This window comes from Zeus faber (genome assembly GCF_960531495.2).
Source record: "Zeus faber genome assembly, chromosome: 18".
Classification (NCBI taxonomy): domain Eukaryota; kingdom Metazoa; phylum Chordata; class Actinopteri; order Zeiformes; family Zeidae; genus Zeus; species Zeus faber.
Window position 1 is genome coordinate 15,739,985 of NC_137210.1, and position 24,506 is coordinate 15,764,490.

At 44.2% G+C, this 24,506-nt stretch overlaps 1 protein-coding gene across 1 annotated transcript in view; it reads right to left on the minus strand.

The window, feature by feature from the left end:
• Positions 1-4: 4 nt before the first annotated feature.
• Positions 5-24,506, minus strand: part of uggt2 (UDP-glucose glycoprotein glucosyltransferase 2) — a gene marked incomplete at its 5' end in the record, with an annotated part of 44,560 nt that continues 20,058 nt past the window's right edge. The window contains 19 exons of the mRNA XM_080019674.1: positions 5-903; positions 1,683-1,851; positions 2,785-2,901; positions 2,977-3,091; positions 4,954-5,114; positions 5,239-5,421; positions 6,953-7,037; positions 7,163-7,264; positions 9,616-9,696; positions 9,852-9,934; positions 10,034-10,118; positions 13,146-13,231; positions 14,210-14,368; positions 16,892-17,081; positions 18,919-18,998; positions 21,563-21,665; positions 22,011-22,106; positions 23,015-23,145; positions 23,798-23,929. Of these exons, the coding sequence (XP_079875800.1) occupies positions 881-903; positions 1,683-1,851; positions 2,785-2,901; positions 2,977-3,091; positions 4,954-5,114; positions 5,239-5,421; positions 6,953-7,037; positions 7,163-7,264; positions 9,616-9,696; positions 9,852-9,934; positions 10,034-10,118; positions 13,146-13,231; positions 14,210-14,368; positions 16,892-17,081; positions 18,919-18,998; positions 21,563-21,665; positions 22,011-22,106; positions 23,015-23,145; positions 23,798-23,929 (2,181 nt within the window). The 3' untranslated portion in view covers positions 5-880. The remainder of the gene's footprint in view (positions 904-1,682; positions 1,852-2,784; positions 2,902-2,976; positions 3,092-4,953; positions 5,115-5,238; positions 5,422-6,952; positions 7,038-7,162; positions 7,265-9,615; positions 9,697-9,851; positions 9,935-10,033; positions 10,119-13,145; positions 13,232-14,209; positions 14,369-16,891; positions 17,082-18,918; positions 18,999-21,562; positions 21,666-22,010; positions 22,107-23,014; positions 23,146-23,797; positions 23,930-24,506) is intronic.

Genomic DNA, 24,506 nt, shown 5'->3' on the forward strand with positions numbered 1-24,506 from the left:
CCTGAAATGACAGTTTGAGTCATGTAAACATTTTCCATTTGACACAGGAGTGAACAGCGGGTGACATCTCAGACCAACACGCTCTCTCTACAGAGCAGTAACACGTCTTTGTACCTGAGACAAAAAAAAGAGGCTTGGTTTTATTGAACACTTAGCACGCACTGTATACACAGGAGACGTAAACTCAAATGTAATAATTTAAAATCCTACCCTCCATATATGGAAACCATGAATGAAATGTGCAAATCAGAATTCTTAGATCCACAATAAAAACAAACGGGTAACTCGCACTGAAATGCTCGGAACGGAAGAGGATCAGGGCCACGCGGCGAGTAAAGATTCCACGTGGAAAAGGGCAGCCCTTCAGACCACGCTGCCATGTTTCAGCTTTTTACTCCAGGGTCTAAAACCTTTGCCGTGCGGGAGGCAATAAGATGTAAATAATGGCAAACTCATTACTGCAATTTGGCTCCAGCATTTTAGGAGCAGCTATAGACGTGTCACTGAAGCCGACACCGAGGAACAACGGGCTAGAGTCTCCAATTATTATTTTCACGGTTTTATAAAAGTGGACACTACGGGGTTCCAAATGTTAAGCAGCGTGTCAGTGCAATCCGCCTTTTCATGTTGAAACTTTCGGACGTCCGAAACAAAAGTTCTTCCTGCGCTGCAGTGTTCACGGCGAGGTAAATAAAGCACAGGACGTACGGTTAAAAAAAACAAACCAAAAAAAAAAAAACCGATCCTTCCATCTCCGTTGGGTGGACTGTAACACTATGACAGTCCTTTTAAAGGGGGGGGGGGGGGGGATCCTTCCCACGGTGAAGCTTCCCCGGAGCCGGCGCGAGCGCTGCCTCTTCCCTCTGCGCCGCCGGAGACGCTAAAGTTCATCACGCCGGACGTCTGGAATGCAAATCAGAAGGTGAGACCGAGAGCTGCAAGATGAGGAGTCATCAGGGAAATGCCGCGGCAGACGTGTCACGACCGCCCGGGGCCAGGGCGGCGCGGGCGGCGTCGGCGAAACCTTCCGTTCGTTTGATTTCTCATTCTGACGTGGAAATTGCAGAAGCGTTTTCCGGGGGCCCGTTTTAAGAATGTACTTGTGGCGTTCAATCTCAAAAACCGATAGAAAGCGTTTACCCACTCGAAGATGAGTGTGAATGTAAAAATCGCCTGATTATTACGTTGTGAATTTCTGGATTTTGGATTCCTCGTGTTTGACCGGTGGCATAAGAGTCAGAGATTGGGGGGGAAAAACGAAACAATCTTCTCTTTCGAGGAAAATAAATAATGGAAAGCAACTATTTTGGGTTTGTTTTTTTGTTTTTTGTTTTTTGTACCCGTTTCACACCATGAGAATTAAAAAATTGTTCATTTTTCATTTTTCAAGTTTCATTTCAGAACGAGAAACCAAACGAAGGCAGGCGGGCTGACGAACACCTCCATCGAGAATGGAGGTGTTCCTCCGTGGAGGTATTTGAAATGTGACTTCATGAGATATTTTCATGAGATATTTTACACGTAAGAGAAACAGTGATTAGTGATGCGGAGGTTATAACCAAGCAGCTTCAGAAAACCACTTCCACTATATCGCCATATTACCCTAACCCCAGATGGTGTTGGTACTATAACGATGACTTGGACAAGACTGTCCAAACCGACAGATCTGTGAGAGTAGAAACCTTGTTGTTGTTGGTGTTGTTGTTGTGGTGGTGGTGGTGCTGTGGGGGCAGACGTAGCCTCCTGGATGCCTCTCAGTAGCTGCTTGATCTCCTTGTCGTACTCCACCCACTCGGGCACGATCCTGGCGGCCGCGGTGAGTTTGGGCTCCTTGGTTCGCGGGTTATTGCACTGGAGAGGGAGCGGACAAGCACATCGCTCACGCCACCAAAGTGACTCCCCCCACCCAACCCCCACCACCCCCACCCTCCGCCGCAGAGAAATCTCAACCTGATTTGATTTCCCGCTCCTCTAAAAGGGCATCATCCGTTTTTGCCTCTTGCGCGTCCAACTCGCTGAGCGGTGTCGCTTACGCCGACGAGGAAATTTGTTCCCGTTGCAGGCGGACGGAGCGCGTCCGCTCTGTTCTCTTAATTACCTTCAGAGAGGGTTAGGGATTCCTCCACGCCCCCCCCCCCCCCACACCCCCCACACCCCCCACGAAATGACTCCAGATCAATACGAGCTTCTGGCCCCTCGGCTCGGGCCCCGCCGCTCCGGTGTCCTTTTACCGGAACCATTATCATCGCATCCGCGGCGGTGAATCACGGCAATTATTCAGGGTTACATTCTGAATGAGCATCCCCCCGCCCCCGACTTGAACCAAGAAGGAAACGGGAGAAGAGTCGTTACTGAGAGTGTGTGTGAAGAAAATATAATTGGATGATGTGCCATTATTACATAATCGCCCAAATATTACTGCGATCAAAGCGTCACGCGCTTCCGTCCAAATTTAAGGGGGATTTTCACAATTTCAAAAATGTCACGATAAATAGAACGCGAATTGGATCCGTTTCGAGGAGCTGTCTGCCCGAATGTTCACGTTCCAATCTTCAAGGCCGATCAATGGCTCTTCTACAAGAAGCAGACGTGTGTTGTCGCAGGCTGTATTTACGCCACTTATTATTGTGGCATGAAAGAATAAAACAGATGAATTCATTGTCAAGTGCAATTCTTTGCACGACAATTGAAAGGAAACCGCCGCCGATTCTCCCAGTATTGAGAGAACAGCAGGAACGGCCCCACCCAACACTCCCCCCTCGGAGCCGGCCCCTGTGGCCTTACCAGGTCGATGGTCTTGGCGCTGGCCTTGGACGAGTCGTGGCACCAGGTCTCGCACCACAGCCAGTCCTGGGGCAGGGACTTGATGGCCACCTGGTGGATCATGTTGTTGGGCAGGTCCTGTCGGAGGGGGAGGCCCAGCGTTGGCAGGCGGCTCGCTCGCGTGCAGTGTTATTTTACGGGTACGTGGCTCACCTGGTCCAGGTTGGACAGGCTGTTGGGGTCCTGGCTCAGAGCCTGGTACTGGCCCCGGAGCCGGTCCCCCGCCGCGATCTTACGGAACTTCTTCAGATCCACCACGTAGAGGGCGCTGGGCGGGGTGGGAAGTGGGCAAAGAGAGAAAAGAAGGTGCAAGGAAGAAAGAATGAAACCTATTCTATAGTTACATTTATTGTTATTGTATAGGACCACATGTTTCATTTTTGGACAAGACCTTTAATTTTTTGTGGTCTTTCATTTTTATCTTTTTTTTTTTAAACTTTTTTAAATTGTTTAAATTCTGTCATTAAGTTTAGTGTATATTGGCAGATGTATATATTTTTGTATAGTTAACTGCTTATTGTATATTTTTCAATTTCCCATATATATATATATATATTTTTTTTCATATTTTTAATTGTATGGCCTTATTGTTTTATCCCTTTGTGTTGATGTGAGCTGCTGGGACATTGCAGCTATGAATAAAATGCATATCTATCTAAACCTCAAATCAATGTTAACATCACAATGCTACCGAGGTTCCCGTCGGGTTTGAACTCAGAACCTCTTTTCTGTGGCAAGAGCGCTAACCACTCATCCACCCTGACACCACCGTGTTTCAGGCCTACAGAGATGCAGCAAACACGGTGAGCGTCCCTCCGTCTCCAGAAGCAGCTCTGCGGCCGCCTGGTGTTCTGACGGTTTCCTTTTGTTTTTTTTTTTGTTTTTTTATAGCCTTGTTTCAGCCTCCCCCTCTGCTGTCCTACTTCCAGCCCAATGAGGCCGTTTCCAGCACCGTGCGTTGGGCTTCACACTCTCTCACAAGAGTTTTTTCTCAACATAAGTTTGCATTGTGGCCAGGGATGGACTGACTATGTCAAAAGGATGATATCTGTTGACATACAACTCAGTATCAATATTTTGGCAATGCTTTGGGGATGACTATTGGTGCTTTTATAAGTTATTTACACTTTTATTAGAGAAACAATCAGTAATAAAAGTAATGTGGATATTATGACCAAGCAGTTACAGTAGAGGCATTGATCAGAATGGCTATTCACTGCAACGCAACCTCAAAGACAGTTAAAAAAAATCATTTAACGATGTCACAATATTATTATAACCACTGGACGACATCTTGTCTCCAAATCGCAATATTGTCCGGTCCTAATTACAGCTACATTGGCCACAGTTTGACGACAACATAATCAGCCTCCATGAAGCTTGAAAGACAAGAGAAAATAAAAAGAAAACATGGAGTAGCGTGGAGTATAATGAACAGCCGGTGTAGAAAACTCAATCCAAGCCGCGGAGATGAAGCACCGACTTGGGAGGCAGGGAGTGAAGGATCTATTTTCATCGTTGTTTGAGATAAATGAAAGCTTTCCTGCCGTGGATATCTACCACTAAACAGCGAGGTCTCCTTGTGGCTCTTCTTCGTGCATGGCTCCTTTCAGCGCCGTGCACAAGGTGCAGAGGATAAGTCACGAGTGTCCCTGGCTGAATAAACAATGAAGGGCTTTAAAGAAATTGCTCACTGTCAGAAGTGAAACGTTTGGAATCCTAATGTTTGAGGAAAAATATGGATTAATGCTGCCAAGCGTCCTGAGAGAATGAAATGATTACCTACACATTCCACAGAAATAACCCCGGCGACAGGATTTCACTTCTTAGGTGTATTTTTAACTGTGAGAAGATAATAATGTAGGAACAAAAAGCTACATGTAGAACATCACACGCTGCCGTTTTCCCATGCAGAGCAGCGGTTGAAAGACCGTCCACAGTTGTGGGACTTATAAAAGTAAAAAATAATAATAATAAATTGGAGCAATATGGTGAGAAAAGTAGGAACAACATTAAACATCTAAGAATGTGAGCCATTATCAGGAAGACAGTCAGGGGGTAAAGTCAAATGCGTGGCTAAAACTTGGATCATTTGACGGCGGTGTGGTTCTCTGAGGAGCCTACGTTTACCTGATGTGGTACTTCCTGTGGCCCAGGTGCGAGGCCCAGTAGCCACTCTTCCAAAAGCGGTACCCCTCCATTTCTTTGCGGCTATCGCAAAACGGCGTGTACCCGTAGGGGGCACCCTCCAGGTTCAAATCCCGCAGCTCCCTCAGGTCAGCCCGCACTATCTGCGAGGGGAGCGACAACGTCAGGTACCGCAGAGGGCGCGCTGAACCCTCCAGTGCTCCTCCATACTCCCCCGAGGCAGCGCTCACGCACGGCAGCGCTACGGTGGTGTAAGTCGACCATTACCTGGTCAGCGTCCACAAAGATGATCTTGTCCACAGCCAGCGGGAAGAGCACGTCCAGGAAGAGGATCTTGTAGCCCCAGATGATGCGCTGCTTCTCTGTCTGCTGGTGGAGCCACCGCGGCCACTTGTACTGCACCAGTTCGTACTGGAAGCCGTAGGACTTGGCCATGTGAGGGATGCTCTCCTGGGCACGGCACGCCACAGGGTTAACAATTAAAACCTGTACACTTGCGAAATGCCAACATATATCCACCATTTACAGTGGTAATCTGTAAAATCATTTTGTTGAAAAATCCCATATTTGATACTTAATTCCTAATACTAATACTTCATAATAAACAGCTGTATTTATGCTGTGTATGTGTTCCTCTATATGCTGCTTTCATTGTTGGTGGCAGGGTATGGGTAGAAAATGATCGTCCTAAACCTGAATATGAAAAACCCACTGCAGTTTCTGATGGAATTTGGGGACTTGTAGTGTGATCCGCCCGACACAGATAGTCTTATGGATTTCCATTTTAAAGTGGCAGAAACTTATTATGAATTCATCAGCGTGCATTGAAGGCAATATAAACACAGATCAGCCACAACATTAAAACCACCACTGATAACCACTAATATCAAGTAGGCCTCCCTTGTGCCGCCAAAATAGCTCTGATCCGTGGAGGCATGGACTCCACAAGACCTCTGAAGGTGTTCTGTGGTATCTGGCACCAAGACGTTAGCAGCAGATCCTTTAAGTCCTAGAAGTTGTGAGGTGGGGCCCCCATGGATCAGGCTTGTTGTTCTAACACATCCCACAGATGCTCGATCGGATCAGACCCTAACCCCGCCCATCCACATGATGTAGAAAAAAAACATGATTCATCAAACCAGGCCACCTCCTTCCATTGCTCCATGGTCCAGTTCTGATGCTCACATGTCGATTGTAGGAGCTTTCAGTGCTGGACAGGGGTCAGCATGGACACTCTGACCGCTCTGCAGCTACACAGCCCCCTACGCAGCAAGCTGTGATGCACTGTGTGTTCTGACGCCTTTCTATCATAGCAGCATTAACTTTTTCAACAATTTGTGCTACAGTAGCTCTTCTGTGGGATCGGACCAGACGGGCTAGACTTCACTCCCCATGTGCATCAATGAGCCCATGGGCGCCCATGCTCTTGTCACCGGTTCACCGGTTGTCCTTCCTTGGACCACTTTTGGTAGTCACTATTTGGCCCTCGTCAAAGTTGCTCAAATCCTTACACTTTCCCATGTTTTCTGCTTCCAACACATCAACCTCAAGAACTGACTGTTCACTTTCTGCCTAATACATCCCACCCCTTGACAGGTGCCATAGTAATGACAAAATCCATGTTATTCACTTCACTTGTCAGTGGTTTTAATGTTGTGGTGGAACCGTGTATAAGAGGCACATCTGTGTATTTTGTGCACTGAATATATATTAAAGCATACTGTGTTAAAATAAGGTATCCATCAGAATATGTCATGAAGTTAAAATACAAGCACAAAATACTAACACGCTCCCAGTCTTTTATTTTTTTGATATTTCTGCAATCTAACAGTGGGTCAAAGAAGCATTTCCATAAGGAGTTGCCCCTATAGGAAGACGGGGAGATGAAATGTAACCTCTAACAAAGTGAGAAGCCATCCACAGCTCATTCCCGGGGAGGAAGTTACTGTGTCCAGACGGAAAGTTTTGCATGGAAAGGTACCTTGAAGGAGGGGGAGAGGTAATTCTTGAGGAACCAGAACTTGACGGGGGTTTCAGTATGCCGAAGGGCGGACAGCATCATTATTCTGAAAGACAGGGGACGGGGTGAGTCTCAGCGGAATGTGGCTAAAAAGGAGAGTGGTATGCGGAGCCTGCAGAGTGATATATCCATGTGTGTGTGTGTGTGTGTGTGTGTGTGGAAGTGACCCACCTCAGGAAGCGCTCGTACAAATGGCCCGAGGCCACAGAGAAGATGTTCAGAACATCTTTCTTCTTCTCGCCGTCGTCTGACCTGGATGCGCCACCTGTTATGCTACAAAGCACACATCACACACATTACATAAGGCTTCTGCCGGCTCCATGATGCAAACTTTTATGCAAAGCGAGAAAAACAACTGAGCCAGGGAGCCAGCATGCGCGTGTGTGGAGCCGGGTGAAAAAAACACCACCGCCAGCGCCGATCGTAACCAGCCGTAATGAAAATAATTCATTCAAACAAACGAACAAACCATGCTTAATTTTCTGTCGAGTGTTCTTTTCTCCAAACAAAGGATCTGGGAGATTGGCCGTAATCTATCGGATATTGTTCTGGCAGAACGCGCCGGCTCACTAGAGGACTGAAGTAATCAACTCATTAACACAGAGACACCAGCAAGGCAGCTGGAACATTTTAAGACGTTCCGCTCATCTCCGCACACGGCACATAGCGACTCCATAACACCGGCAAAGGAATTCATCGTTTTCCATCCATTTAATGGGCGACGGATACAGCGCGGGCAAAGCGTTGGGATCTGGGAACTGGATTTTCAGATGCTCAAAGTCCTTGCCAGCTAATTATCTTTCAGAGTCAATTTGTGCCTAATTGTATTGAAAACCTTTTTTTTTTACTATTATTATTCCTTAAGAGAAAAAAGCAATGCTCTCCATTGCAAACAAAGCCAAAACAACACGCTCATTTGCACAAAGAGGTGACCCCGCTGCTGTTGGAGAGTGCCAACGGATAACGATGCAAGGCACATTTGGTGGACGGGCACGGGGACGTGCGCTGGAGGGCAGGGTTGTCTGCAGTCAAACTGTGTGTCCTTGTCTTTAACAGACTGCTGATGAGGGGAGAGTGTCTGTTGTGCACTCAATCACCATAGCAGACCCCGAGGCTCCACAAAAAGACTACCGAGCGCAAGGAAGATGGAGGGGGGGGGGGGGGCTTGCTGTTTTCCTCTGCATGTCCTCTATCCTCATCTCCAACTCTAATCTCACTATCTCAGAGCGCTCTAGCCCTGACGGAGCTGTGATCGTCTCTATTCCTACACCCAGATAACTAACTTTTAGAAGCAGTTGCCAACTTCAGCTTTCGGTTGCTGGGACTGACAAAATCGTTGCTGAATTTGAATCTGTTTGAAATAGGGTGATATTGAGCCTGTATTATTATAATGCATATTTCAGTATTGAGAGTGATAACATATTGACAGAAGTTTGTCTGTTTTATGGTAAACCACAAAATCATCAATAACTCGACTGAAGTCAAACATTTTTTTTTTTACCTAAAGTGTATTAAAAAGTTTTGCTCAGACGCCTGATTATTACATTTTCAGCTTCTAAATATACTGCAAAATTAATGATTATGAAAAGCGGTCGACAACGGGGCAACCAGGCAGCAAGAGATGGTTGGCAACGGCCCAACTCTGGTTTCCCGGGAAAACTGGGCAATGAGTTCTGGAATGGCAGCTCTCTCTGGCTGAGCCGGCTGAGGGGTTCGATTGTCCGTGCGCTATTGTGGTCGCTGGGGGGTTCCCTATTGCATAGAATGACTAAGCTTGCCCGTTATGAATGGCTCCCTGAAGATCGCAGATAATGCGATCTTCAACGCTACGGGGGGGGGGGGGCGCAGATAAGCAGCTTTTTGGAAGTCAGGTGAGAGTCGTTTGGCTGACTCGCACCAGATAATCCAGACCCCTGGATGGGACGTGAGGATGCAAGCCAGAGCAGCGGGAGCAGCACTAACTCCAGAGCTGGACCAAAGTGCACTTCACTGCAGCCTCTCATCCGGCTGCTGCTGCTGGGTGAACGTTCTTCTTTTTACTGACACTGACATGCTGGTGTTTGTGTACAGAAATGGACAAACCATGACATGTACATATGCTAAAGCTGCCATCTCGTTAAAGTTAACTGAATAAGTATGCTTTATTAAATACCGGTAATGATGAAGATGTAAATAGAGGTTATGTTGGCTTTTGTGGTTGTATTTATTGGGTATTATGCTTTTTTTAAATTATTATTCTTTGGCAACTCTTATAACTTCAATATATTAAATGCGTATGCACTTTTGAATTAAAACGGACAAAAACAAAGGCAGTATCATCTATATCACTGGAATAATTATCTGCTTTATAACAAAGGTTAGTAATGTTCTGAAGAAGTTAAGCGACCAGAGGCGTAATGAGATTCTTTACGGAATAAGATTAGAGCGGCAAACGGAAAGCAACCAATAAACACTGCATGCTAATGAATATGATCGAGACGGCTGAGATGTTAAAGAGGTCGCAGCAGCACTGCCTACCTTGTCTCAAAAGTGCTCCAAACACTTCACACAGCAAGCGTTAAGTGAGGAGACAGATCACACGGTTAGGGTGTGCGAGGGGAGAACACACACGCATACACACATACCTACAGAAGCACATATTTTTTGCGAGACTAGATCTTACAGCGTAATAGTGCAGCCTTGATCCAGGGGAAGTATGCGTTCTCCTGAAACCGCAACATACAGTTGACAATAGGTGGCGGATAGGCACACCCGCTAATGCATGGACTTGCAGTAGTTACTGCCTATCAATCGATTGGGGGCTTTTTAACAATTTAAAAAATAAAAAAATCAAACACCACCAACGTTCTTAGCTGCACACCTTGCGATGGAGTCCCAGAGGCCTCTGCTCTCAGTCGCTTCACTTAAGAGATCTTCATTGATTTTTTCAGCTTTTTTCTGAACCTATTAGAAAGGGCACACCGCACATGCATTTTTTTCAGATTTTACACAAAACAAACAAAAAATTGTATTTTTTTTGTAAGATAAATATAAAACACTTACCCTGACTTTGATGATTTTGCTCTGGAAACTGTTCAACACAGCAATGATATCGCCAGTATCGGCAGGGGAATCGGTGCCGTCATGCCTGAAATGGAGGAAGTTCGTAAATTATGAGTAATTCGACTTTTACTGGATGGGGACATCCACCGGAATATACTGTATTTTGGAAATTGGATGTAAAAACACTTGACATTAAAGATATAAGAGAATGGGCTGTTTTTTTTTATTATAGTATTGTTTTTTATTATTTACATTGGAATTTAAAATTATTTGAAATGATTAGATTCAGAAATGTATCTGCTTTTAACTACCCTCACCCTGAGCTTAGTCTTCCAAGGTGGCCTTGCCATAAAATGTTTGGAAATGCCGGTAACAGCGTCTTATTTCTACCTAAATACATTCTACTGAAAACATAATAGTTTTCATCTTTAAAAGGCCGAGTGGTAACTGAAATAAATCAGTTGCATATTAAACAGTTCTTTCTGCATTGTTCCGTGATATTACTATTTTCTTAGCTGCTCAATTCATCAAGCCGCTTTAATTTGCACTCCGCATGACATCATATTGCATAACTCAAGCATATAAATGGAATTAACATTTTCATTGACACTGATTTAAGGTCACTTCCGTGCTTCAGTTAAGTCAGTCAGTGGCGGGAGAATCGCAACAGGAAAAACGGCAAAACTCTGGCTGTCTTCATTAGGAGGAAAGTGGTCGAGAGGGGACGCACGACAGCCGACGAGATGGCAGCGCTCCGGAGTGGATTCTGGGACGGCCGCCAGGGTCACACTCTAATCAAATTCATTACCCTCCATCATCATTTTGCATCACCTCCCTATCGTTTTATCCATGACTACTTCCCAGTCATGTTGTACCTACCGGTACATTTAATGAGGGGTCCTCGCAGCATCGATTGTATCACGCTGGCCTTTCACTGTAATTGTTTTAGGGCTGATCTGCCCGGCAGAGAATGTGTGTTGGCGGGCAGCGTAGTAAAGGCTCCAATCGTAAAAAACACCACCCGGTCCGCCTCAGCGAGGGATGAGCAATAGGCTGTCATAGCCGGCAGGCCATCATGACCCCAGTGCTTACTAAAGGCAGAAAATTAACCTTATCACCAAGATAAATGTCCCTGTTCATTGGGCAAAAAGTGCATTTTGCCCCACGCTTGCCGCCCCCCCTACACCTTCCCCTCTGGCTGGCGCATGTACATGGCAGCCTGCAATTTGTATCTCTGCTGTGAGAGAGGAGAGCTGGCTGTCTCATTCATCGCTGTCAGGGCCAGGCGTCCCGGTGTGCAGGAGGGGAGCGCCGGCCGGGGAGCCGATACTCCCACTGGGCACCGATCGGCCACCTAACCAGAGCAGAGCGCCGCTAACCGCAAGAATAATGGTGCTGCCAAGGTGAAAAATGACATCACCTTTTAGCTTCACCTAGAGGATTGGGGTATAAATCTTGGGTGTCTGATATGATTCTGAAGGAACCTGGGGCGCTGTGTGTCCTAAATTCCATGTGACGATGACCTGTGATGGGTGGGACGTCCGCGAATTTTCACTGTGGCTGTCCAAACATGGTCCTGTAAACATGTCTGTGATCATCTGGACCCGACTGCAGTTTGTACAGAACTTCCGCACGTGTTTCCTTGTTGTTTGTGGTTTATTCTATGATAAAGTAATCAAAGCGGGTTGTGCATGATTCATTTGGCTTGGCAGTTTGGTGTGTTCAAATGTGATTTAATATACAGAACACAAATTAACAAATTATCTTTTTTGTAATAATTTGCCAAATTTCCTTTATTAGGTAATTACACTCACTTGGAACTTCACTGGCCATATTTTGGAATAAACTTCTTGAGCGCAATACAACTTTTTAAAAAGTTGAACTTTTTGCTTTTCACGAGAAGGAATTACAGTAAAAGGCTCACACACAAGTGAGAACAGAAACAAAAAACACGTGAAATGTTATCTAGTGACATTTTTATAAATGAAGACAGCAATACTGCTGTGTTTTTACAAAATGTATCAAATTAATACATATTCATTATATAAAGTTGTAACCAAATAACCACCACATTATGTCATAGGTTAATAAAAAATCCGGCAAACATTTTTAGGTACTGAGTTTCAACGTCAAATGTAAATGTAAAATGTGTATGTATGTAAATATTTGGGCAAATTATTACAAAATGCACCATTATAACATGAAATATAGTTCCCATGTATATAGGAAAATCATAAAACAAATACAAATAACTAAATGCCTACAGGCCTGTCTAGGATCTCCATCCCTCCACAAACAGCTCAGGTATTGTGCTGCTGATTCTCCCGGTGCGGAGCGGATGGCCGTGGCAGGTGACCGGATGAATCATCCCTGCACTCCGTCTTGTCGGTAATAGCACCTCTCTCCTCCCACCGCTGTCTTTCTGCTGCGCCGAGCGCAACTCCCTGCACTCATCAAAACCTTGAGCTGCTACAGTGTCAGCAGCTCGCCGTGTTACCATAGCGATGGGTTTCATACCTGCAGCGAAACGGATAGGCAGCCGAAACACCACTGATGCCGAGGCACAGATGGAGTCACCTAATTAGCATCGTTACCTAACTTTATTTTCTCCTCCTGAAGTGACTGGCATATTTTGGTGATAGGATGAGACGCAAAGAAACAGAAAACAAGCAATCGTAGCAAGAAGTTCCTGGGTTCCATTCCCACCTGGGGCGCTGTTATCACCCTGCTCCGGTGGGTTATCTCCTGATTAGGGGCCCTTCTGTGTGGGGGCATGTTCTCCCCGTGCTCACATGGGGTTTCCTCCATACAACATCAGTAAGGGCCCCCACTAAAAACATTCAGAACATTGTCGTCTGTCCACCAGCAGTGGATATTTGTAACTGGTCCCCGGGCATCGCTGTACGCTGCCCACTACTCCTGGCTGCCCCCCGGAGGAAGGACAACCAGGATGGGTTAAAAGCAGAGAACTCATTTTATCCCAGCCACCATTTGAAGCATGTGTGTGTTGGTCGCCATAACTGCATGAGTGCATGTGCGTGACAAATAAAGATTCTTCTTGAAATCTGGAATAGTAGCCATAAAATAAATAAATAAATAAATAAAAACTCACGCCAAAATCTGGTAGATCTCCTCGGACCTTCCTTTACGTAGTTTCAGTGTCCAGGCACCAGGGTTGGCTTTCAACTGGAAGTAGCCCTAGAGTGGATAAACAAGACTTCCATTATTTTACTCAGCTTTATTCAATTAAAGTCATACACTCAATAACACATTTCTACCATCCCTTATAACTTTTCTCATCATGCATTTTGTTCTGTCTCTTCACTGTGAAAAAGGAACTGATGGATAGAAAGGTAGAAATTGGTATTTCTATCTTTTTTTATTTTTCATTACATACTGCCAATTAGGTCACAGAATAACATTAGGAAGCCGCACTCAGTTGCTGAGTTGAGCTTGCTCTTGAACCTTTTCACAAATTTGTTATTTAATGCTTTACAGACAGTAGTTATGCTTTACAGACATTAGGAACGGAGTAAAACGACAACCAGCAATACAGATCAAGGTGTACCAGAGACTTTTAAAGCCTGAGGAAAAGATAACCCTCAAACATCGGAAATCTTCCAGTCCAACCGGATTCTGTGCCACCCCACTGAGAAGGCGACTCCGCCGCACAAAAGCCCTCCTCTCGTCGACAAGCACTAAAATGACGACATATTGTGCAATAGTCCCCTTTCTAGGACAGAAGAGATGGGTTCTTCAAATTGAAAAAGGAACTGATGTGTAAAAAGGCCAGAAATCTGCATTTCTATGTTGCTTTCTTTTTTTATTACATACTGCCAATCAGATCACAGCATCATTGGGAAGCCGCGCCCCCACCCGCTGAGCTGAGCTTGCTCTTGAACCTTTTCAAGTTTGTGCCTGTCATTCCGGTCAGATCATGAATAATAATGACCACTCCCTCTGAAAACATATTATTAGTCATTTAATAAGAAGAAAATGTCGCTGAATGTTTTATAATGCCATGTTCACATTTTGCAGACACAAAGTGAAAACTGATTTAGGATTCCTGTCCGTCTTTAACTGATACGCCAACCCCCCCCCCTCTTTCTCGAGAGATACATGTCCATCCTTTTAACAGCCTGTTATCTGCAGTGTAGGGTGCAAAGCGCTGCTGACCAGGTTAGCCATGACGATGGTGTCGTGCATCAGCGGGTCCCGGCTCGTGCCCAGGGTGAACTGCAGGCCCCGGGGCGGCTGGCCGGTCGACAGGTCGAAGCAGTGGCCTTCCAGCAGCAGGTGCTCCAGCTCGTACTCTGCCGCCACCAGCGTGCTCACCTGGAGGGAAACCGGCCGTTAGAAAACGCTACCTCAGATCCCACAAGCCGGAAAGATGAGCGACCAGTACGGGGCCCAAAAGTAATTTCTCAAAGTGGTTCCCAAGCGTGCCAATGTGAATCAGCTGTTGGTTGCCAAGACTGACAAAATGGTTGCCAAATTTTATCAATCCTTTTATCAATCATTTTCCCAATCATTTTATGTTTTTATCAATCATTTTATTACATTGTGATAATGATCCCATACTGTATAATTGTCACCCATATTTCAGTATTAATAAAGGGAAACATAAACAGATTTTTTTTTATGATAATTAATGTTTTTTTTTTTTTTTTGTCTTTGTTTTTTTTTACAGTTTGTCACAAGAATAAAACCAAAGTTAAAACGTTTTCAACTAGAAGCAATCAGGGTGCTCTGGCAAAAAAAAAAAAAAAAAATGTTGGCGCGGCGCTTTTTCTCTTGGCGGCAGCATACACTCTGTCATCATTGATACCAATTTGAAAAACGATGCTGGCACTTGGAAAAAGCAGCTTAGTGGACACAAGCCCTTAGTCTGTGATGTTGACGGGTTATCTTTCAAAAACCATAAACAATCTCACTCGCCATTTTTGACTTGAGCAAATCGATGCACCAGGACAACTCTCATTTTCAGTTTGACACCAGACAGCGAGGTATTCTGCTGTTATTTTTTTTTAAACATATAATCTATCACATACAGGGGCTTGGGCAGATTTATGATTAAATCGTCTATTGGCAATCAACTACCTCGATCGCGATTGACATTGATGACAGACAATTAAATCTTTAATTTTATCCGCCAGGAAAAATCCGAGCATTGAAACGGAGTAAGTACATTTTACCGAGTTCTGAAACTGGAGTGGAGAGAGGGAGGGAGGGAGGGGATGAAAACGGGAGAGAACAAGGGAGGGAGAGAGGGGGCGAAGGCTCTCCCCCTTGTCTACTCAGAGCTGTCGAGTGGCCACTGGTGATCGGATCCCACCCCCCCGCTCTACAGTCCCGTGCAGAGACTTTGAGGGGCAGGTGCTCAAAAAAAAAAAAGAAAAGGCACATGGACTCCTAGCTCTGGTTCTAGGCATTGCAGATCTGCGCTCCACTGTGTGCACATCGTGGCTGCGCTGAGGACACATTCCTCAGGGATATATGTTGCCCAGACAATCGCTTAAAAAAATCTAATATGCAGATTTGGTGAAAATAATATAGCAATGTATAATATCATCTCATAGAGAAAGATTTTGATTTATTTTATTTCCTTAGTTTCTTACTGAATTTAAACGTGCCAGTTAGTACTTAATGTGCATAATCTCCAGGTGCATTGCAATGTCATTTCACTACATATATGAATGCTGGTATGTATATGTATGTGACAAATAAACATCTTGAAACCTAACTCAGAGAATTGGAGTGTAGTTTTTTTTGTTTCTCCTCCGGTCAGCGGTGCGCGCTGGCTCCCGTGCTAGATCTAGCGATTGACGATTGGAATTTTGCACGATCGCCGAAGCCAATCACATATAGTATATTGCTTGTGCGGTTAACCAGACCGCACAAGATGGTTGACAATGGCCCAAATCTGGTTGCTCGGAGAAACTAGGGCAGTGTTTTTCAACAAATGTGCCGCGGCACACTAGCATGATGTTAGAGCTTGCCAGGTGTGCCGTTAAAACTTTCAAATTCCCCAAAAATGTTTTTGCGCTTGTTTTTCAAGATCAAAATTACAAGACTGTACTAATTCATAAATTCCACCCAGGATATCAGAAAAGTGAGTACAATCAGTAGACCATAAAAATAAGCGCACGCACACACACACGCACACACACACCTGTGTGTGTACATGTGTATGTGTCTCTCCCTCATGGACAGGTTGTGCTTGTAAACACAGTACACAAGGAGCGGAGACGGAGCCGCAGCGTCTAGAACTCTGAGGAGAAACAGAAAGATGATGTGTCCTTGGGATACATATACCCAAGCGGTTTTGGGGGATATTTAAGCTCCGACCCAAAGCAGATGGTAAATATTTATTGTGTAAAATATGTCGATGGGATGTCCCGACGAAGACGGACAACACCACAACTTTATTAATTATTTAGACTTACTTGGCATATTTATTTTGTTTTTGATTCGATCAAAATTTTATTTTAGTGAAATGTTAATTAAAGTTTTTAAAATGCCGTTAACTGACAGGATTTATTTTATTTTGAATATTCAATAAAAAATATTATACATCTACATGCCTTGATGATGTTATTCTCTATAAAGACTGCTAATCAATTGTTTTCAAGCTCAAACACATAATATTTGACCGGAATCTCTCCCCTTTGTCTGGGAAATTGAAATCTTACAGTACATGTTGACTGGTACCAATTTTTTCCTCACAGAAACTTTGACACACACAAAAGTCTTGTTTTGGAAGAACACAACAACAACAACACACACACGCACGCACACGCACACGCACACACATACACACACACACACACACACACACACACACACACACACACACACCTCCTGCAGGTGGATGTTGTCCAAGTCGTGGGGGCTGCGGACGGCCTCCACCATCCAGCTCTCTGGGGTGATCATGTTGAGCGTGAGGAGGAGAGACTCGGGGAGCTCAGTGAAGCGGGCCATCGGTCCCGGAGACATTGTATCGTTAGCCAAGAAGCCTACATCTGACTCCAGCACAAAGCGATAGAAGCTGCACACGGAGACCGACAGAGAGCGAGATAAAGGAGAAGACTTTGTCATTTAATGCTTTACAGACATTAAGAACTGAGTAAGACAATGTCCGACAATACAGATGAAGGTGGACATGGGACTGGTTGAAGCCTGAGAAAAGATAACTCTCAAACAACAGGATTGGGTGCCACCCCACTGACGGCGCCTCCACCAAACAAAAGGCCCCCTCTCATCGACGAGCACTAAAATGATGACATATTGTGCAATAGTCCCCTTTCTAGGACAGGAGAGATGGGTTTTCTTGTGACAGCCGGAGATATACAATCTCTTCAAAGTGAGGAATCTAATACCGTTATTGCCAGTGTTTCTGCTCAGGCAACAACAAGAATATCTGCAGTAGTCTGTTCCCAAAATATTTTCTGCTTCTTCTCCATTATTTTTCTGTCATAGAGGTTTGCTCTGGGCTAATCTTCATGGTAATTGTTTTTTTTTTTTTCCCCTGCCTCCTCTGACTATGAGGAGCCGTAATGAATCAGACAATCAATATTGCCAACACTTTTTTCTTTGTACTTAAATGCCCCCTCCTAACGCCGAGAGGCAAATCATCCCATTTTTCGCAAAGGAAAGATTTTTCAAAAGTTAATTCCAGCAGCTTCGCCTCCCGCAGAGCCGAGCTGCTAGAGAGGGGTTGCAACCGCTGCATGAGAAGATACAACGAGAGGAACGGGAGAGACAAAGGATTAAATTACTGAGGCATAACCCAGTCACGGGAGGAAACGCTCCCTCTTTATTGGATTGGTCCCAGTTTGAAGGACGGCCAATTCTCCACAGAGAGGAGAGAAAAGAGACACGGACGGACAGCCTCGTACACCTTAGCGCCAGTTTCCTTGTTGATGGCAAAGCAGAACAACCATTGCAGTGACGCCGTCGACCGAGAGCAGGATCTGCGTGTTCCCGCTGGGAGGGGTGGCATCTCTGGGCCGGAGAGAGAAAGTGTTGCCAATCCAGCGGCGCTGGAGCGGAGATGGATCTCAGCAGGTGCACACTTGTGTTTACTCAACTGATTTCCTGTTTGAAATTGAACGGCACTCGAAAGTGTCTCTTTGTGATTAGGCTCTTTAGGAATGGATCCAAATGATAACACACAAAAACATCCATCCTCTTATCTTCCTGCCGGACGATGTGGTACTTCACTTCCAACAGGAAGTAAAAAATATCGGCACCACAACCTAGAAAATGCTGTTTGTGCGTTAGAGCGGTAGTTCTCAACGTGGTGTCCAGGGACCCCTAGAGGTGCTTCAACAGGTTCCCACGGGTCCCCATTAATAGTTTAAATTCCCCATTAATTCATTTACAAGAAGTTAGCACGGTTAGGGAATGTACAATAATTACTGTTTTGTAAATAATATTGGTCCTTGATATGAAAATGGTTGAAACTGCGTTAGAGAATACAACCACTACAAACTAGTCAATTTGGAAGAGTGCGCCACCAATGTAAGACTAATTAATAATTAATTTTGCTAATGCCAAGGTAAATGTCTTGAATGGAAACTAACAACATAACAGCTTAAATAAAGCTACCGGCCCTTATGGAAGCTAATCAACTAATTCAACCTTTCATTTGTTTTTGACTGCAATGTTGTGAACCCCTATAGTGCATTCTGTAAGCAATTTGCACCGAGTTGCAGGGGGAGGCCCAAAGCAATAAGGTGTTGTTATTAAGCAGATTGCATCTGTGCAGTACAACTGTAGAAGGGAGGGATGGAAGGGGGAGGGATGCAAATGTTTGGGCCTGTCAGAAGATGCACATACAGGCCAGAATAGGAAGTTTAATTACTGGAAGAGCTGGGGCTTACCTCTTAAGGGGCATCTCGGACAGCTTGGCCCTGCAATTCATGAACACCTGCAGTTTCAGATTGACCACTTGACTGAGCACCTACAGAGGGAACATGGAGAGACACGGTTAGTGCTCGGGGCAAAATAACGCCCCAGCCCCCCCTCCATCCTCACAGGGAGGAAGATAAAAGAAAAGCGGACACACAAACCCTTCACTGAACTGTAGAAATGAAGCGTTTACGGTACGTGGGACACATTCATGCAAAAGATGATTTCTCAGTCATAACCTGGTGGTCAACGAATTAAATAACAAGCTGTTAAGATCATGGGTACAATTAGTTCAGGTTGCAAGGCTTACTGCTAAAAGCTTAATTCAGATTTTTCACAGATATTTTGTTACTACCAAGTCAGAATGAATTTTAAAGTGACAAAGCTGATTGCAGTGAGGATGACGACCGATATAACATCTCACACAACATCTCTATGGTCTCATCCACGGAAGGGAATGAAACGTCGTGGCACAGTTAAATTTAACAATGAGGAATACTGGCAAAATTGGCAAACCTCAGATGATCTAAGAATGATAACCAGAAAGCAAAACCATTAAGGGGTAACCGTCCTGTACAATTACTGCTGACACTGTGGTAATGTAATGTAGACTGTGCTAAATGTAATGTAATGTAACTGTGCCAAGTAATAAAGCAATTTGCATCACAGGGAATGACAGAAAAACATTGAATTTTGAGTTGACAGGTCAGACTCATACAACAGTGACCCAAAAAAATATATCTTTGAGTCATATACTGTATGGGTAAAAATATATATATTTGGGCTACTTTGACATGTCTGAATATGGTCCTGAAAGATACGTTTGGTGATTTTGATCGCAGGCCTTATTGAACTGTTGGTTCCCATCATTTATCTGCTCTGCTACAACTGTTCAAAGTGCATAAATGCATTCCATCACAGGAAATGTAAAGATTAAAGAAAGTCTTAAAAAAAAAAAAGTTTTTTTCAAAAACTGGAAATTCTCAACATTACCGGGCAGTACTTATATGTTATACAAAAAAAGGTTGCAAACTGTGCATTATATCAGGTTTTTGGGGGTTTTATTGACTCTTCTGCACTTCCGCAAAGCAACGCTCATATAAGAGACTAGAAACAGGAATATGGGGCACTTCTTACTGGCAACCTACTCTAGCCAACATTACATGACATTAATACATTTAGATGTACCATGGCAATTGCAAAAAGCAGTTTTAAATAAAAAAAAAAGTTTTACTGTCATATAAATATGGAACTGCAATGTGAGTATCATGAGTATCCTGTTTTCAAAGTTGTTTTAAGGCTTAAAAGTTTGAATTAATGGTAATACCATTAATTAACATTTATTATTTTTATCAGTATTATTATAATTACAACTATTAGTACTATTAGCCCTTATAAGCAGTTTTATTAATATTGCTTTGAAAATGATCATAATGCCATTATTTTCACTACTATACATTCGCACTGTTGCTGTATACTTTGTATATGCTTTTGTACTTAAGTGTAACTGCCACCTGCCCATATTGGAATCACTAGTTAGCATAGTGCTACTTCCTGTTCCTTTGTTTAGATTTTTTGCATTTATAATTTATTTTTCTCTTTTTGTCAGCCTCTGCTGTAAAACCTATATTTCCCCCAGGTCGACAAACATCTTATCATATATATGCCCCATTGGACCTAAGCTCAGTGAGAAGCTGCAGCACAGCAGTAAGTTTCTCAATAGTAAAGCATTCAGAAAGGTTGTGCGATGAAAAGCTATAAATGATGGTGCGGTGTGGGGATGGGATGGTTTGAGCAGCCACACCTGACCTGAATCGAGGCGATTGGGTCAGGATGGCTGCATAGCTGTGGCTCATTGGTTGGGCTAACAGGCAACAGGTAAAACCCTCATCCACACACTCACTCAGGATAGGAGCCCGTGTCATGACATGTTCTATCTGCTCCTGGCTAATTCTCTCTAAACTGGTTTCTACAACCCATCGTCTTCTGTGTGTCTGTGCCGGAGGGCCCTGAAAACGCAACTTGGGTGGCGTGTGGTAGGGAGAACTGCAAGACCAACATCTAAAAGGCCATTGTTTAAGTATTACACTTAAGAGCCTTAAAAAGCGTGTTGCCGATTCTGGGAACATATCAACTCATGTTGCAGTGTATGGCTGTAAAACAATGTTTCAAAAAGACAAGCTCCTTAGGTTCAGAATGTTTGTGGGCGTATGTCGATGAACGATTGCGTTCCAGAAGACGAAAACGCGATAAGACACAGTCAAACAATCAATATGCATGCATAAGACAACTTTACCCCAAACGATAAAGTGAGATGGTCTTAGACTTCCATGCAGCTGCTCTGTCCATCTAAACCGAGAAAAGATTCAGACATCTGACAAAGGTGTCTTTCAAAGTAAACAGACTTTCTAAACACGACTCACTGAGAGACGCAGGGTCAGCGCTTCAATGTGTGGATGTGAAAAATATTTATTAAAGAAAACTCATATACCCAGACTTTCACACCATGAAAGGCTTTGCATTTCTCTATCCTTCCTTTCAGGTAAAAAAGGATCCGAGTGTCCCTGCAGGAGCGACGGATCAATGGGGATTGGAGCTGAAAAGAAAACTGCTTACAATCAGCAGAGACGACATCTTCTGTGCCTCCCTGGTGAGGGGGTCAACTATCGCCACCGCATCATAGAACACCTCGTTTTCCCGCGGCGAGAGCTGTAGCACGCTGGGGAGGAGAGAAAGAGAGAGAGAGAGAGAGAGAGAGAGAGAGAGAGAGAGAGAGAGAGAGAGAGAGAGAGAGAGAGAGAGAGAGAGAGAGAGAGAGAGAGAGAGAGAGAGAGAGAGAGAGAGAGAGAGAGAGAGAGAGAGAGAGAGAGAGAGCGAGCAGGAGAAGCAAGGCAGAGTTATACCGGCACTATTCAGCAGAACCTCAAGACCCAAAAACTCTCTCTGCGGTCGCCCTCCACAGTCCTTGGAAAAAAAAATTAAATGCAGCAATGCGTGGCTCCATAACGGCCACAGCAGAGCATCCTGGGTAGGGGGCAGTGAGAGCTCCTGCCGCCCCCCTTACCTGTGGTGGTCTTTCAAAAAGTGGACGTCTCTCCTGGACTCTCCTTTGGGGGCCGCGGCGAGGAGAGCGTCGACCTTCATGACCAAGTCGCTGGCTCTGCGGGGATAAAGGGGAGCAGCAATGAGCAGCATCTTATTGATGATCATCGCACTCCCTGTGATCTCAGGCTGGTCAGTGGGGGGCATAGCTATGAATTAATAATATGATTCATGCCCGATATGATTCAATTGGATTGTTTCAATTTCTGAATTGATTTGAAGATTGTAATATCTTTATGCAACCATTGCAACATGCATTGTATATGCAACACACCATTATCACAAAATAATTGAAATATATAATTTCTTTATTAGACCGAATTTGTGTATAGAACATCAATATAGAATCGTATGTTCAGCAATATCATCGATTTTGTATAGAAATCTAATCCAAAATTAGATCTGGCTCAATACCTAGTCCTATTAGATATTGGTCAGATTCCAGGCTGAAACAGGTTGTATTATACAAAAATCTATTCCGTCAAAAATCCCAGATATTTAAAACCTGATGTTCTGCTGTTATACACGGATAAGCATGTTAATAGAGGATGAAATGGAGTGAGTAATGGAGAGAAAGGCATTAAATAACAATCAATAGGAAAGTACGCTCTAATGCAGTGATTTTCAACGTTTCCCAAACCTCCATACCCGTCTAATGCTACAGTGAAAATAGGATCAAATCAGTCATTATTGTATTGTATCCCCTAATAGCCCTAACATATTTTTTCATGAAATAACGGTAAAGTTTAGAGGCTGATTGTAAACATGGGCAGTTAGAAAGAAAGCCTTTGAAGGCGATGAAAAGTGCTTTGTAGTAGAAAGAGGAAGATTTTGCACAATAATATATTCTTTCATCCAGTGATGAAACGCTCATCTGCTCACAGACAGAGAAAGGCGTGTCGGCGTGGCGAGAAAACAAGAAATTAAAAAGAATTTTAAAAAAAATTTAAAAAAGGAAAATCATACTGTTTTGTCTTCATCCCCATCTGTTTGACTTTGGCTTTGACTTTCTCTGCAGAGGTGCTCAGTGTAATCTTCTCTAACAAATGGAAATCCTCCGCTGTGAATTCCTCCTGCTCCTCAAACGGCCCGAGGATCTGAGACGGGAGACAGAGCAGTGGGAAAGAGAAAGACGATTCAGATTCTCTCTTTTATTTATTTATTTATTTATTCCGCACAAGATGTTTTATTTACCACTTGTCAAGCGGCTGTAAAATTGTATGTGAATGGAGCACATTGTTTCATCCACTTAGATTCATGTCCCCCCCCCCCCCCCCCCCCCTTTCCTATTTTTGGGGGCAGGCACGCCCTGCTGCCGCAGCAGAGGACCGTGAAATGATATTAATTGTTACTGCCATCGCAGGGGTCGGCCTCTTCATCCGGCGCTGTCATCACTGCTGCTGCCGACACATCAGTCAACGTCTCCGGACGGTGATAACGTGCGCGTGGTGCTTTCACACACACGCACAATACCCACATCCAGAACAAACAGCCCCGTATGAGGATCTTGAGTAAAGTAGTCTTAAGCGAACCAGCTTTGAAGGAAATAAAACATTAATTTGCTGTGCTAAAGTCGGCTACGCTGCCTGATGTTTTAGCTCACCGTAGGGCCGGGTTTAAAAAAAACGAAATATATAAAAAAAAAAAGAATTTAATTGTGTATTTCTCAATCAATTTGAACATTTTAATATCAAGATATTATCTCTGTTTGGATTTACGCAACCACAACTACAAACTGTGTCCACTCACCCTGCCGTTGCTGACGACCGCCCTCTGTCCAGGACTCAGTTTTAGGACGTCTCGACAGAAGAGCTGCTGGCTGCGGATGAAATCCACCTCAAGTGTGTTGTACTTCTTTTCAAAGGCGTCTTCATCCATGCCCTTGAGTGGAATAACAAATGTTTGCATAGGATGCCGGATATAAAGATTTTATTGCCCATATGCACATATTCGATGTGATGCATGATGTAACGGGCTAGCTGAAGGACATCCACGCAACGCAATGACATGAAGTATGATGCAAGGCAGGCAGAGCGAGAAATCGCTCGGTATTCACAAAATCGTTGAAACCGATCAGCGATCAGCGCAGCTCTCAAACAGAACTATTTGAGCCGGAGGGCCGCGCTGTCAGAAATGCACATGCTTGGAAATTACAGGAGATTAATCAATTTGTAATTAATCTAACAACCGTTTGATTAAACATCAGCCATTTTGTACATAACAAATCAGCCGTGGGAGCCAAGACGTGGGTTTGTAAAGTAAAGTCAGGTTATTATTTTCTCTAGCCCCCCCCTCCAAGGGAGAACAGGTGAAATACCAATAATGTCAACACAACTCAGTCAGCAAGTCTGTCTGGCAGCCAATAATAAACTCATATTCCCCAACTCCGGGTCCCAACTCACAGAGCCGCTGCTTGCCTCCCTTTCCATTGCTATTTTCAGCTCTCTCCACCGCTACC